Below are 17,324 nucleotides of genomic sequence, written 5' to 3'. Positions count from 1 at the left end.
AACTTTAGATAAACTGGATATTAACTCTTTTAGTGCAGAAGTTCTTAACCTGACATCTCTAAACTTAAAAAAATACTAATTGTATTTCAATATAATTGGTTTCCTTTGCAATCACCTGTATTCTATTTCATTAACTTAAAACATTATCCTGATGAAAGCTTCACCGCACTGCTAAAGGAGGGGTCCATTTAAAAAAAGGTTAAGATCCCCTAATTTCATGTTCAGAGGACTGACAAATATTAAACTGAGATATCTTCTGCATAGAAAATTGCCACTCCCCCCCACACCCCTTTACCTAGATATGATTTCTTTCCTTTTACCTGACTGGGCTACTTCTCAGATCATTGTGGGACGGGATTGTACCCATAATATGCCTAGAGAGATGGCATAGTGATTTATATGTTTTATCTTTGAAAACTTGGCAGTTTACCTTAGGTAGCAGTAAAGCTGTAGAGACATTTTAGAGTGTGGTATTATCTTGCAGTGAAATTTCAACAGGGGTAGGTGGAGGACTGGGTAAAGAACAAGATCATAAGCATACAGCAAGAATGTTTCTGGTATGTGTTCTAAGCTCTTTCTGAATTGGATCCCTTTTTATTTGGACCTAATAGAGAAGAGAAACGGAAAGGAAAGGAAAGGAAAGGAAAGGAAAGGAAAGGAAAGGAAAGGAAAGGAAAGGAAAGGAAAGGAAAGGAAAGGAAAGGAAAGGAAAGGAAAGGAAAGGAAAAAGGAAAACTGATTTGTAATTTCTTTGGGGGCGATTTAACTTATCAGTTTGATGTCTTTGATTTTCAGGTGGAGCATCAGTACTCGCACAAGTTCACAGTGAATGTGCTAAGGGCCACGAAAGTGACAAAAGGTGCCTTTGGAGATATGCGTAAGTATTTCTGCGTATTTTACAGGGAGCCTTTTGTAGTTTCTAGTTATCAAGGAACTGGGTTTGATAACGAGCTAGAAGCTTCCCCTTCTACAGCAGTTCCCTGTTTGAATATCAAAATAATAGAGCTCACTCTCTCTTAATCAGCTCAATCTGTCAGAACCACACTTTTTATGCTGATATAATAACATGTTTTCTAGTGGCACTTGGAATTTGGCAAAGTGTGTGTGCCTGCAAAACTGAGCTGGTAGATTTTTTTGAAAATGACATTTTGGAAAGAATGCTGAATCAGGAGGCCAGGGAAGCCACTGTAGTGCTGTTTGACCTACAGAAAAGAAAACATCAGTGTCACCATTTTTTCTTTTGTCTTGTCTTCCTTCCCCTTCTTTCTCCCCTCTTTTTCCCCTCCCATTTTCTGTCGCTCTCTGTGTCTGTCTCTTTGTCTGTCTCTGTCTCTCTCCCTTTCTCATTCTCTTTCATTGTTTTCTCCCTCCTTTTCTTAATTGATCTTTCCTCTCTCATTCTCTCTATTTTTCTGTCTCTGGAAACATATTAATAAATATCACATATTTAGGATGATGATTAATTAATTCACTGAGAATCTTTCTTTTCTTATCGGATTAACAGTTTTATCAGTGAATGTTACTTCATGCACCTGATGGGAAGAGGGGGTCTTGGGGTGGAGATATAGATACAGAAGGATGAGGAGAGCTCTGGATGACTTCCTAAATGAAGAAACTTTCTTTTACCCTCAAACTTAGACTAATGATATTCTGCAGGTAGCTTAAATATATTTTAGGGGCAGGGAGAGAAGAAAAGAGAGGAAGGAGGAAAATTACTAATATTAATTTGTTTTGCAAAATCTCTTCATGCCACCTCTGGCAATCTGTTGGAGTCATCTCTGAACTGAATTCTTCCTGGTCTCCATTTTAGCTTGTCTCTGAATCTTTCCACCTTTTCTGATTGCTTCTGGCTCTTTTTGCCCACTTTCCTCCCACTCCGTTCAATATTAATAGATTCCCAAATATTTTCCTCTGTCTTTCCCAGTCCTGGGTCTTTTCATCTATTTTAAGAACAAATGTGTTACAGGAAAGGTTTCCATAAAAGAGATGCCTTTGAAAGGTCACATACAAGATAACTTGAAGGAGAACCTCTCTCCTTTGAACCTGAACAATCCCTCCAGTTAGCTTGAGGGAATCTTTCTGCAACCTAACATTGAAACACTTACTTGCCAAGTATATAGAAAACAACCAACCAAAAATCTAAGCTGGTTTTAAAAAATTATCTGTTAAACAAAGCAGATTGAAGCCATCTGGTTTATCAGTACTGTGGTGTGTCTTATAGAGACTATGGGACTCTTGTTTTACTTGCTGGGCTTAGAAAAACAGCTGTAGGTTACTTTGTGGAAATCTGCAGGCCTATCTTTGGCTTGGCAATATGCATTCAAATAGTAATTCTATTACTCTAGTAACTCTTGGCAGGTACTATTGTAATGCAGATGTGACGGAAGAATAAAACAATGCCTCAAGTGTTATATGAAACCTCTTTATTACTATATGAGTTGAGTTCATATTTGAAGCTAACAATGTTTAGTTGTTGTTGTTCAGTTGTTTTCGTTGTGTCTGACTCTTTATGACCCCATTTGGAGTTTTCTTGGCAGAGATATTGGAGTGGTTTGCCATTTCCTTCTCCAGTTCATTTTAGAGATGAGACACTGAGGTAAACTGGGTTAAGTGACTTGCCCAGTGTCACAAAGCGAGTAAGCGTCTGAGGCCAGATTTGCACTCATGAAGATGAATCTTTTTAAATTCAGGGCTGTCACTCTATCTACTGCATCACCTAGATGACCACAATAATTTTAAGTACACTAGGAAATTATATCTTACTACCATTATGTTCGTGTAGTGAGCTTTGTCAGGGATCTAACACAGATTGCAACTGTCTAGAGCTTAATAATTAAGTCTTAGAAGGATGTCTGAACCTCAAAAAAGTTAAGGCATTTGTCCACAGTTTGGATCAAAGGCAATCCAGATTTTTCTAATTCAAAGTCCAGTATTCTTATCTACCAACATAACCATGGATGTTGGAAAGTAAGATTGCACCAGAAACATATCTCCATAATTATAATCTACTTTAAAGGTAAAGTTTTCATAAGTGAAGAAGATCCATACCCTCAGAATATTTCCATATTCTTATTGGTTTTTGCCACTTACATGCATTTATAAATATTTCTTGAAAGTTATGGCATATTTTAAAATAAGTAACTTATGCCCACACGGGTAAAAGATAATCCCTAGGAAAATGTAAACGTATTTTATTATTATAATTATTAATTTCTTTTGTTTTTCTGTTATCGAGAAGTATAAGTAAAATAGATACATTTAAATTTTCTAAATCATTTGTCAAAAGAAACACCTCAATGAAATCATACCTTACAAATTTATTAAGGGCTCTTACCTATCACTCAATGAAGAGCGCTTAGTAAATAAGAAATATGGTGCCCAGCATGATATGAAGAGACCTTTTTTAAAAATTATTTTACAATATTCATTTTTTAAAGTGTTGGAGCTTCTTTCATTCATTCAACAAATATTTATTAAAGCCCAGAGAGAAAAAAGTGCCTTGCTTGAGGCCATATGCTGAGCTAATCAGTGGTAGAGCCCTATTTCTGTCTGTCATCCCAAGGTTCTTTCCACTGTTTCATACTATCTTGTACTCACAAGAGACAGTATTAAGGTATTATCATCTTTGTATGATGATTCTGAGCCACTATTGCTGTGGCACCAACTTTGAGTTGATTATTTAATAGAAGGAATGATTTTGTGGCATTTCAACTTTACTCTTGCTCAGATATCTGGATATTTGGTATATGTTTATACACATCTATCCATGCATGTATATGTATACATGAATTTATGGAATGTCAGAGGGTCAGAAATACAATTGGTAGCTATATTTTTTAATTGTACAAGGCTAGCTGAAATATTGAATTCAGATTTCTCTCATCCAAGTAATTTTTAAATTAAAATGAGCTGTCTGGAGTAAAGGGTGGTGTTGGCTACCGCTCCCTCTCCAAACTTGCTCTATGCACGCTACACCCTCTCCCCTGCTGCTGTGAGGCTATTATTCTACCCTTTTAAAAATATGCATAATTTAAAAAATTTTCTTTAAAGTATATACTTTTTATCTTATCCGGACTTTACACAAATCAGCGAAAGGGTTACAATATAAAATGGTTCATGATGAAAGAGGCAAGATGAGCTGCTTTCTGTGTGAAGAACTTGATGAAACTGCTCTTCAGGTATCTGGAAAATAGATCTGAAAAGAGATTTCTTTTATTGGAAGTCTCCTTAGTTGTAGCATTTCTGTGTCATATTGCCAAATAAAACATTTACAGATATAAAGATCGGTAAGAAAGTCCATTAGAGTATCAAGTAAAGATTATTTTCTGCTTTGCCTCTCAAGGAAAATAATGAGGAAAGCTGACGGAAAAGTTCTCAATTCACTTTATTTGAACAATTTCTTCTTTTCAAAGAGGATCATTTTGGTGATTTCCCCAAAAGAGTGATAGTTTGAGGATCCTGTGAGAACCTCAACCTTTTTTTTATTCACGTTTTCCAAATTACTGTGGTTAAATGAAGTTCATTTCTGATAAAGCTACGAGATACATATCAGGTTGCTAATTTTCTGGGAACTTGTTTTGCTGTGTTCAGGCATTATGCAGACTTGTTTTATGAGCATGTCTTAGGCAGCATGCGAGCACTGCTAGATCTTGAGGACCCAGGTACAAATACTTTTTTCTGTGTGACCCTGTCTAAATAGTTTAATTTGCTTACTATGTGCCAGATACTGTGCTAAGAACAGGAAATGCAAATACAAGCAGAAAGACAGTCTTTTCCCTCAAGGAGATTACATTATAAGTGGGGAACAAAACACAATGGGAAGCTGAAAAGGAAGAGATGAGTTTACCTGATATGGAGGGAATGGTAGAGAAATTCTTGAGTGTCATTAGTGAGCCTAGAAAGGAAGCAGCTCTGACTGGTCTCTTTAAATTAGAGGTTCTTGGAAGAAAGTAGCTAATCAGAGGGAGAGGCTGTAACAGCAAAAACTCCTTCCATTTTGTGGGAGTGGAGTTTCCTTCCAGGGTGAAGAGATTGGTGTGGAATGGTAGAGAGTAGACCGGAGGTTCTTAATTTTGGCTGCATCGGTGACTTATGTTGCAACCTAGTGGAGTTTATGGCCTCTTTTTTCAAAATAATTCTTTTTAAATGGAATACAATAAAATGCATAGGATTACAAAGAAAATCAAAAATAAGTAAAAATAAAGATTTTTTTCCCTCATCCAAGTTAATAATAGAAACCGTGAAATTTGTCCATGATGTTCAATATCTCAGGTTTAGAACCCCTGGTTTAGACTAATCTCACTTCATGTTACATAATGAACTCTAAGTGAATAAATGATTTAGATATAAAAGGTTACATCAAAGACAAATTAGAGGAGCAAGAAAGGAATTACCTTTGGAATCTATGGTTAGGGGAAAAGTTCATGAGCAAAAAAATAGGAAAAACTATAGAAGATAAAATAGACATTTTGATTATATGAAATTATAAAAAATTTTACCCAAGCAAACCCAATGAAATTAAAACTAGAAGGGAAATATAACTGGGAAATTTTTTGGCAGGATGATTCTGTCTTGAAATTGTCATTTCTAAGATGCTAGGGAACTGATCCAAATTTATAAGAATAAGATCCATTACTTATTTGAAAAATGGTGAATATCTATCAGTAGGCATTTTTTCAAAATAAGAAATTCAAGCGATTAACATCCATAAGGAAACAGTGTTCCAAGTCACTAACAATTAAAGAAATACAAATGAAAACCACTCTGAAATTATACCACAAACCAATCTGATTTGTAAAGTTCACAACAAAGGAAAATGACAAATGTAGGGGATTTAGGAAAGCACTGATATACCGTTGGTAGAGTTCTGAAGTTGTTGAGTAGTTCATGAAAAAAACTGGAACCAGGTCCCAAAAGTGACTAAACTATGCACACCCTTTGACCTCTCTACAACACTACTAGACCTATATTCTACAGAGATCAAAGAAAGAGAAAAAGGAACCATTTATTAACAGAACCAGTGTCTATAGAACCAACCAAATATCTACAGAAACTCTTTTTGTATCGTCAAAATAGTGGAAACTTACTTTCCAATTACCCACCAATTAGGGAATGGCTAACAAGTAATGGCATATAAATGTAAATGAAATAATATTGTACCATACAAAATGATTAAAGAGAATGGTTTCAGAGAAATCTGTAAAGACTTGTAAGAACAACACAGTGAAGTGAGCAAAACCAGAAGAAAAATTTATGTCGTGATAATACCATTATAAAGAAAATTAACTTTTAATGACTCAAGAGCTCTAATCAATATTGTGATCACCTATAATTCCCAGAGGATCAATAACAAAGAATGTTAACCACATTTTAACAGAGAGATGATAGACTGAAGATGTAGAATAAAACATACAAAACTGTATTATGTGGCCAATATGGAAATTTCTTTTGCTTTGACCATGTGTAATTTCATTTGATTTTTTAAATTAAATTTTAATTTTTTCAATGACCAGATATTTATTTTTACCTCTTGCTTCCCTGATGAGAAAAATGAAAAACAAAACCCTTTTCATAAAATGCATAATCAAGTAAAACAAAAAAATTTCAATTACCTATGCCCCAAAAATATGGCATATCTTCCATACTTTGTCCATGATCTTTGTCAGGAGATGAGTAGCATTCTTCATCATCAATCGTCCGGCATAATGGGTCATCACTGAGTTGATCCACCTTCTTAAGTTTTTCAAAATTGTTTACTTTTACAATATTGTTGTGATAATATGAATTGTTTTCCTATTTCTGCTCACTTTACCCTGAATCAGTCGACACTTCCCAGACTTTTTGAAACTTTTAGCTTAAACATTTCTTACAGCATAGTAGTATTCCATTACGTTTGTGATTTGTTTAACCATTCCACAATTGATGGACACCTCTGTAATTCCCATTTCTTTGCCTCTACAGAAAGAGATAACTATGCGTATAATATTTATTATGAGGGCTCTTTTCCTTTCTTTTTAAAAACTGGAATGTTGAGTGGAGAGGAAAGAAATGCTTGTGTCTTAAAAAAAATAGTCACGGTCATTATGAATCTATGGTATAGCTACTTAAGAAAGCATTAACATTCCAGTACTTTGGCAATAACAGCTGATAACTAATATTTTCATAATATTTTAAGCAACTTCATATCCTTTATTTATTTATCTTTAGTTTTCAACATTTATTTCCACAAGATTTTGAGTTCCAAATTTTCTCCCCATCTCTCCTCTTCCCCCACCCCAAGACACCATGCATTCTGATTGCCCCTTTTCCCTATCTGCCCTCCCTTCTATCATACCCCTCACTTCCCTTATCCCCATCTCCTCTATTTTCTTGTAGGGCAAGATAGATTTCTATACCCCATTACCTATATTTCTTATTTCCCAGTTGCATGTAAAAACAATTTTTAACATTCATTTTTAATGACTTCCAACTTTTCTCCTTTCTCCTTACCCACCCATCCCCACTGAGAAGGCAAGCAATTCAATATAGGTTATACATGTGTAGTTATGCAAAACACTTCCATAACAGTCATATTGTGAAAGACTAACTATATTTTAATCCTAGCTCCTTTGACCTTTGGAATATCATATTCTAAGTCCTCTTATCTCTTAGTGTAGAAGCTGCTAGATCTTGTGTTATCTTGATTGCATTTTCACAATACTTAAATTGTTTCTTTCTGGCTGTTTGCAATATTTTCTCCTTGACCTGGGAACTCTGGAATTTGGCTACAATATACCTAGGAGTTATTTTTTTTCAGATCTCTTTCAGGAGGTGTGGATTCTTTCAATATTTATTTTACCCTCTGGTTCTAGAATATCAGGGCAGTTTTCCTTGACAATTTCATGAAAGATGATGTCTAGCCTCTTTTTTTTCAGGTAGTCCTATAATTTTTAAATTATCTCTCCTGGATCTGTTTTCCAGGTCAGTTGTTTTTACAATGAGATATTTCACATTGTCTGCTATTTTTTCATTCCTTTGGTTTTGTTTTATAATTTTTTGATTTTTCATAAAATCATTAGCTTCCATGTGCTCCATCCTAATCTTTAAGGAATTATTTTCTTCAGTGAGCTTTTGGATCTCCTTTTCCATCTGGTCAATTCTGCTTTTTAGGGCATTTTTCTCCTCATTGGCTTTTTGGATCTCTTTTGCCATTTGGATTGGTCTAATTTTTAAAGTGTCATTTCTTCAGAACTTTTTTGGGTCTCCTTTCACAAGCAGTTGACTTGTTTTTCATGATTTTCTTGCATTGCTCTCATTTCTCTTCCTAATTTTTGCTCTACATCTCTTATTTGATTTTCAAAATCCTTTTTGAGCTCTTCCATGGCCTGAGACCAATTCTTATTTTTCTTGGAGGCTTTGGATGGAGGAGCTTTTACTTTGTTTTCTTCTATTTGCATGCTCTGGTCTTCCTTGTTACCAAAGTAAGTTTCTATAGTCTGATTCTTTTTCTGGTTTTTGCTCATTTCCGCAGCCATTTACTTGACTTTTGAGCTCTTTGTCGAGATAGCTCTCTGCTTCCAGTGGGGGTGGGGATGGACTGTCAGCTGCTTGATCCCCACCCCCCCCCTGACAATCTGTGGGTCTAGAGCTCCAGAAACAGTGGCTGCAGCTGCCCCTGCTGCTTCTGTGGTTGCTGAGGGTTCCTCTACCCCTCTCTGCTCTGCTGCCCTGGGGCTGGGGCTGGATCATTCCACTCTCCCTCACTGGTCCTGCAGGCTTTTTCCACTGACCTCCCAATTTATCTTCAGTGTTTTGGGATTCTGAAGTCTGGAAACCACCACAGGTACGAGAGATTCAGTCCCCCCAAAGCCTGCTCAGATTCCTTCTGTGCACTCCTGCAGCCCATACTGGAGTACTCTTTGTTCCCAGCATGGAGTGATAGATACTTCCTGATGTTCTTCCAGGCTGTCTTGGGCTGGAGATTTGCTTCTCTGCATCATTGTGTGGGTTCTGCAGCTCCAGAATTTGTTTAGATCCATTTTTTTTCCAGTTGTTTGGCTGGGCTTGGGGGCAGTGCTCTAGAAAGTCCGTGCTGTTACTTTACCATCTTGGCTTGTGCCCCACCTGCCACCTTTATATACTTTAATCTCATATGACCCTACCCTCTGAGGTACAAGCAAAGTACTGATTAGAGCAAATAATGTGGTCATATTATTAGAATTTGTACTGTGTATTCATATTAGGCTATAACCAATTACTACATTTTGAATTTTACCTAGAGGTAGCTAGGTGAATCGAGTGCTGGACCTGAATTCAGGAAGACTTGAATCCAAACCAGCTTCAGACACTTATTAATTTTGTGATATTCATTGGGCAAGTTACTTAACCTCCCTTAGACTCAGTTTCTTCAGCTGAAAAAATAGGGATAATAATATCACCTGCTGACCATGGTTTTTGTGAGAATCAAATGAGCTAATATTTGTAGAGCATTTGGCACAGTGCCTGGCACTTAGAAAATTACTTAATAAATGTTTCTTTCTTCCATAATATACATATATTTGTAAAATATACATATATGTATATATCTGTATGTATATGTGTGTGTATATATGTATATATTTGAATAGTGTGAACTTAAATGTGTGTGACCAGTATTTGTACTAAGTAGGACCTAGCTGTAGCTGTCCCAGGTGTAATTATCTCATAATTTCAATATATAATATTAAATTTCTTACAATTGTGTATTTGAAGACTTAGAGAGATGTCCATAGTCACAAAAGCATCACAGTTGAAATTGAAATAGAGGTATCTGCTAACTCACCTAATCCTAAGCTTAAAAAAAAAAACTCCCTTTAAAATAAATTAAAATCAATAAAAATTATGTTTAAAATAGTGATAGAGATTGAGGGATAAATAATGTTGAAATATAATAGTCCTTCTCTATGCTGTGCTGCCTATTAATCCAAGTGGAAAAAATAAGAACATAGGGGAAAGTAGGAAAGACATCTCTAGTTTTGGGAAAAGATGAGAAAAGTAGAGTGACATCAGATTAGTGAGAGTCTTCAATGTCAGTCTAAGAAATTTGAACTTTGATCGATGGATAGCCTAGACGTCTTGGATATGTTTTGAATATATGAGTGACATAACTATGTTTATTCATTATGAAGACAATGGAATGAGTAGGACTGGAATCTCAAGGAACAGGCAATATCTTTGAAATGAATATCAGCCTGGATGAGATCACAGATCCATTTGACTTAATTTTCACAAAGAAAAATAAGAACAAAAGAAATGAAAATTCACATCATTTTATCAGCATATCCCATCTTTCCTATCGCTGGTTCTGTGGTACCTTTAAAAAGTAAGTGCTGACTTTGGTATGTTTTGTCTTTTGCTATTCTGTTAGGAGTGGTCATTTACTAACTATGGCCGTACCTCTCAGCATTTATTTTTTTATCTTTGTTTCACAATGAGGACATCTCACTCTACTAATGGAATTATAGATTGAATCTTTATCCTCTAGCTTTGTGAAGACTAGTCAGGTGCCATTACAATGTTTTTCTTTTCTTTTCTCTTAAGAGAAAGGATAGTTTGTAGAATTGTTTATTGCAATAAGAAAATATTATTTCTTTCCTCTGTGAAAATAGCTTTGCAGTAGACTTGGCAATGTTAAAAGTACTGAATAATATTGTGGATTGCATGGCATTCCAGTAAATGCCTGGCATATCTCAAAATACTTGTTTTGTCCGCACAGTGGGAAATATATTTTTATTTTTATTCCTCACATGTTTCTAAGTCGTAAAAGCTAAAGTATGATTAAATCAGTGTACATCTTTGAGAGCTCTTTCCCCTATAAATTAAGGCACCATAGTAAATTCTGAAGAGTAAATTTATTATTAACATATTCAGTATGGTCATTGCTTTGTAATATAATAACTTCATTTTATACATACCTACATCTCAAGGTCTTAAGTCCTTTTTTTCCTTCCAGGAAAAATAATAACTTTTTTGATGGTCTTGTATTCTATTTTTTTAAATGAAGGATTTTCTGTAGCTTCTGTGCATACATAAATGATTTGCTTGAAAATTTCCCACAATCCAAACAAAAGGCAAGATCATGGTGAGTTTTTAAATATTATTGGTTTAAAGTAATGGCATTCCAGTTGGCCCAAAGCCACCTTATCTCCTATCTTTCTGAATCATAAATACTTAAGTGTTAACTAGCAGTATTGCCCTGCAGGTGAAAGACATTCATGAGTCTTGATTTACTAATGTTTAGGATGTGTTTTCTGGTATCCACCCATAATTTTTATATTTGAATCTACCTATAAGCAATTATCTACCAGCAGTCTCTTCATGAAACTTGATTTCACCATGAGTGACTTCTTTAAGAAAAAGTCTCTCCCTTATCTGCTTATCTTGCATTTTCTAAGACGGGAGAAAAAAGTGGGTGTGGAGGATTGTAGATATTTTTAAATTTCATGAATTTGCAGAACAGATGGAATTATTTTCTTATTTAAAATATTCTTCTGTTTTATGGATTTTTTTTAGCTTAGCTTTAAAAATGAGAGGTATTAAAATATGGGTATTGGTTCTTTTTTTAAAAATATCTCTTAAAAGAAAAAATATAAACAATCATATGCAAGAATATCATACTTCATAACAAAGGGGAGAAAATAAGAAAGTAGGGCAAAGTAGGAATGATGTCTAGTTTCAGGAAAAGATGAGAAAAGTAGAGTGATAGCAGATTAATGAGAATCTTCAATGTCAGTCTAAAAAAATTGAATTTTGATTGATGGATAGTCAAGAGCCCTTGGAAATGATTTGATGAGAGCATTCTGGAAAGAAATTTGGAACTATGCATAGAAAGTAACTAAAATGTTCATACCTTTTGACATAGAAATTCCACTGATAGTCGTATATGCCACAGATGTCACTAATAAAAGAAAGGCTTCATGTAAACCAAAATATTTTATAGTAGCACTTTTTGTGGTAGCAAAGAACCAGAAACAGTAGGTTCCCATTGATTAATACCTAAAAATATTGTAGCGCATGAATATAATGGAATATTACTTCACTTTAAGAAACTTTGATCAGGATGAGCAGAGAGAAATGTGGAGAAACATTTCTAAAAATTGATGAAAAGGGAAATAAGCAGAACCAGTAAAGTCATATATACAATGACTACAAAAATAGGAGAAGCAACAAAAAATAAAAACTGAATGTCGTGAAATCATAATGACTAAAGTTGACTCAAAAGATAAGTTATGAATCATGAAGTGTTCATTAAGTTCTTATTCTGCCAACTACTCTGCTAAGCACTGAACATGCAAGTAAGGCACTAAAACAGTCCCTGTCCTCTAGGAGCTTATGTTCTAATGGGAAGACAACACATAAATAAATAGGTACACATGGAGAAGATGAAAGATAGCTTTACAGCAGACCTGCACAACAGATGGCCCATAGGCGGGTTATGGCCCGCAGACTGCCAAAAATTTTGGGGTGGTTGATGAAAATGTAGGGTTGCCACTGCACCCTTGCTCCTGTTTGTTACATGACCCATAGCAACCAATCATCATCGTCTGTCTCTGGTCTAACCTATCTGCTCCTTTTGGCCCCTACCCACTGCCCAGTTGTGTAGGTGTAGCCTTATAGGGAAAAAAATTAGGGACATGCAGAAGGTGATGTTTGAGCTGAGTCTTAGAGGAAGCTAGAGATTTTAAGAATTTGAGGTAAAAGAGAACATTCAAGGCATGGGGGGCAGCTAATGCAAAAGCATGGGAATGTAAGATGGAGTGTCCTGTGTAAGAATATGAAGTAGATGGTAAGACTCTTCCTTGATCACTATCCAAGAATGATAGAATTAGACAACTGATGGCTCTTTGCTGAAGTCTTCAGGTAAACTGTGAGGCTGGGTGTAGATATTCTATGGTGTGTGTGTGTGCGCGTGTGTGTGTGTGTGTGCATGCGTGTACTGGGGGTAATTATCCCAGTGGTTCCTGTGCAGCTGCACATGAGTAGTTAATTGCACAGGGATCACCACAGTGCCCAGTAGGGGAGAGGTTGGGAACCAGGGAAGGGCTGCAGCTAGCAAATTTGGGGAGATGATGAGTGAAGTGATGAAGTGCCTATGTTGGATGTAGCCCTATTGGCTATTGCTGGCAGGGTGAGATAGACTTCCTCTTTCTATCAGTGGATTGATTGGTTCTTTATCCTTTGATGTGTTTATAGGCTTGATGGGATGAAGGAGCCCTTACTTTGGCAATCACTGCCCTAGGAAACTCAGATACTGTGCTTTATAAAGGAATTGGAGAGTCCTCCAATACTGAAATCTTCACAGGTCTATTGCCATACTCCATAACCGTTATATTTTTCAATGGAATTAAGCTCAATGAGAGACGAGGTGGCTAAGTGGATGATAGAGTGGTAGGCCTGGAGTTACGAAGACCCGAGTTTAAATCTGGCCTCAGGCACTTACTAGCTGTGTGACCTTGGGCAAATAATCTAACCTTGTTTGACTCAGCTTCCTCATCTATAAAATGAGCTGGAGAAGGAAATAGCAAACTATTTCACTATCTTTGCCAAGAAAGCCCTAAGTAGGTCAGGAAGAGTCAGACTCTACTGAAATGACTGAACAGCAATGAAGCTCAATTAACATCCTTTCTTCTATGTGGGAAAAAAATTAGAGACTACAAGTGTGATTTCTTTGGTACAGGGAAGTATAGGCATATGAGGAAATACCAGTGAAGGTCAGAACCTTCTTTGAAACTTTGCGTCTTAGATATTTGCTTTGAGTACTGAGAGGTCCTCCTGGTTCAAAGCTGGCTATCAGCTCTGCCTGTGCGCATCTTCCTACATGTTGATGAAATATTTAACAAAGGAAAAATCAATTTTACTTTATGACATAAGCCTGATTGGTCTTATTTTAAATTATAAATCATCAGTATAACTTTAATTTTAAAGAAGGTAAGGTGTTGTACACACACACACACACACACACACACACACACACACACGCTCATATTATTATCCCCAAATGGAATCTATTGCTTTGGAAGAAAACAGTATGTTTCCTATTACTGGTGGTCTTTAAGTGAAGGCTTGTTAGTCACTTTGGGCTGGCTAGATAACTTTCCTGATCTTTTCCTACTTTCAGTTTCAGTAATTTTAAAGGGTAGAAGACAGGGCAGCAGTTGGCCATGGGTCAACATAAATGCCCAAGCCCAAGCAATAAAAGCAAAGCAGATTTACATTCTGGGATGGTTTTATATGTGAGAATAGAACCTATAAAGTGAAATGAAAATAATAATCACGTTGAAAAAATATAGAGCTGCAATCATTAAATAAACATTCAGATCTGTTCACTATACTGTATTTACCAAAGCAGGAAAACAGACTGATTTGCTTTCAAAAACTTTCCAAGAAGGATTTTTAAAAATTACATTGAATCTTCCATGAATCCACAAATCCAGTAGGCACAGCTGTACTGTAACAGGAAAAATACACTATAGTTTTGCATGTTCTCTTGTGATTATAAACTATATTTTACTAGATTTTCATAATCTATCACCTGCATGACTGAATACCCTAGTTATAAAACAAATATGGTTCTTGCTTGGAACTATATTTCATTCCAATTTGTAAGCTAGTGTTCTAATTTATTTTATTCTTGGTCTTATTTGAACGTTTTAAGTAACATTTATTAACAGCAGAAATGGATGTTTAACTTTTTTATTCATAATTGGTAAAAGGGCAGAATCATTTTGTGGCATGGGGCCAGTCAGTCTGTTGGTTTTTCTCTGCCAAAATGATCTTGTTTTGTTTGGGTGTTGTTATGGAATGATCTTTTAATTCATTATGTTCCTGATGCTTTCAAGTTACTAGTCATGGTGTCCTAACTATGAAGGAGGGGTAAAATCTTCATTACAGAATTTTTGGCCTTCCTTCTTCATTTTCCTTGTCTTCACTGTCCATCTCATTGACAGAAAATATGATTCGTTATACTCTTTTGTAAAAAATTGGGTTTGTAACTGCTGTTGTTAGAAGTGAATATGGGTCCAATAAAAAGAGCTTGTTCTCATTTTTCTTAAGAGATCAGGGAAAAAGGAAAAGAACCTATATGTTCTAAAACATTTATAGCAATTCTCTTTGTGGTGGCAAGGAACTGGAATTAGAGAGAGTATCCATCAGTTGGGGAATGGTTGAATAGGTTGTTGTATCTAATACGATAAGAAATTCCATAAGAAATGATGAGCAGGTTGATTTTAGGAAACCATGGAAAGACTTGCATGAAATAAGGCATGGTAAAACAAACAGAACCAAGAGAACATTGTATATAGTGACAACAACATTGTTCAAGAGTAAATGTAAGTGACTAAGCTATTCTGAGTTATATGAATATTTAAATTAACTGCAAAAGATCAATGAAGGAAAATGCTATTCATCTTCAGAGAAGGAGCTGATATATGGAACTGTGTATTATATGGTTTCATATATATATATATACATATATATCTGTGTCAAATGTTGACTTCTCTAGTGAAGGGTTGGGAGAAAGGGAACAGCTTGGAACTCAAATGTAAACAACCCCCCCCCCCCAAAACTCTCTTACTTTTGACACTAAAAACCCCTTTTTCATAAATATTTTGCCTTTTCTCAGCTTTCATGGCACTAATTTTTCCTGCTTTTCTTCCTGTCTGTCTGATCTTCTCATTTTCCTTTGCTAGACTGTCATCCATCTTCTACTGATTAATTATGGGTGTTCTCTGTCCTGAGTACTCTTTATTTTTTTTCTACACTTTTTTGGTGATCTCATTGGTCCCCATGATTTTACTTATGACTTTTCTGTAGAGGATCCTGCCCTCATCTCTTAACTGAATTCAAGTCTTTCATTGCCAGCTACCTGAGGGATATCTCCAGGAATTGAGCAGTTCAGCCAAAATTATCTACCGAATTCCACATTTCATCTGTTGCTTTACTGACCCTTTACAGGCTGTACAGGTCTGGAGAGTATGCCCCTCTTGCTTCTACCCCTGAAAATCCTTAGCTTCCTTCAAGGCTTAGCTCATGTGCCTCTAATCCCTGTAATTGTTAGTTCTCTATCCTCTTTCAAGTAACATAGTATTTACTTAGGACCTTAAAGGCCATGTAGTCCAATTTCTTTATTCTGTAGATGAAAAACCTGAACTCTAGGGAGATTAGAAAATTTGTCAAGGTCACACATCCAGTCAGCGTCATAGGATTGAACCCATGTCCTCTAACTTCAAAGCCTTTGATATTTCAGCTGATTATTTTTCACTATTGATTTCTCTAGAAGAATGCTAACACTGGTCCTTAACTTTTTATTCACATTGAGTAGAATACCTTGCATTTAGTAAATACTTGTTAGGCTTAAGATTGTAGATTGAGAGATGAAAGCAGCAGTGTGCTGGATCCAGCTCATACTGTCTTAAGAGATGATACTTACATTTTCAGGAGTATTTTTACATCTTAAAAATCAGCAAATATTGCAGATAAGTGCTCGATTTGTTGTTCTGTTGATTGGTTAGACTTAAGAAAATGATGAAGAAAATAATAATTCAGATTAAACTTTAAAAGTGTATGGTGCAAACATTTTTCTTCCAGAGAGCTGTTGTTACACCAATATGCTCCTGGACAGACGCAAGCTGGAGGTCATCCCTTTCCAGTTTCATTTTAAATATGAAGAAACTGAGGTCCAGAGGTTGAGACTTGGAGAAAGTCATATAAATAGTAGCAGAAGTGGAAGTTCAAACCAGGGCTTTTGACTTCAAATCCAGTACACTTTTCAAAGCACATACTTCATAAAATGCTAATTGAATTGAAATGCACCCAGTGCTTAGACAATATTATCTGCAACCACTATGAATCACTGAATATCCTGCTCTGACAAAGCAGAAATGGTGGGAATACCCGCTGTTGCTTTAGGCAGATGTTACTAGGATGACAGGGATTTTTGGAAAGCAACCACCCTTCTGGATAAGTTGCTACAGCACCAGAATTCTGAAACTAATGGTGCATGTTGTTTCATGTTGTCTATGTGTGAATAGAAAAGACCAGTATCTGATATTCACCAATAGGAATATGTATCAAGATTTAGATAAGACTGAGATGTGAAACTGTTTCTGTCCACACATTACATCCTTTCTTGTACCACCTGTTTGAAGAAAAACAAGGTGAGACTGAATCAGTGACTGGCCATCCAATTGCTCTATAGCCATATAAACTGGGAAATATAGATGCAGGAGAACTGTTCTTTTCATTCATTCATTTGTTCATTATTCATTTGTTCGATATTCATTCATTTTCTAATGCTGTACTCTGGTTTC

At 35.8% G+C, this 17,324-nt stretch overlaps 1 protein-coding gene across 1 annotated transcript in view; it reads left to right on the top strand.

The window, feature by feature from the left end:
- Positions 1–17,324, top strand: part of PLA2G4A (phospholipase A2 group IVA) — a 168,444-nt gene that overhangs the window by 52,062 nt on the left and 99,058 nt on the right. Inside the window, exon 3 of the mRNA XM_072648363.1 lies at positions 796–877. Coding sequence (XP_072504464.1) covers positions 796–877 — 82 coding nt within the window. The remainder of the gene's footprint in view (positions 1–795; positions 878–17,324) is intronic.

The sequence above is a fragment of the Notamacropus eugenii genome, chromosome 2 (assembly GCF_028372415.1).
Source record: "Notamacropus eugenii isolate mMacEug1 chromosome 2, mMacEug1.pri_v2, whole genome shotgun sequence".
NCBI lineage: Eukaryota > Metazoa > Chordata > Mammalia > Diprotodontia > Macropodidae > Notamacropus > Notamacropus eugenii.
The sequence above is the reverse complement of the archived record's forward strand: the minus strand, read 5'-3'. Positions and strand labels throughout refer to the sequence as shown.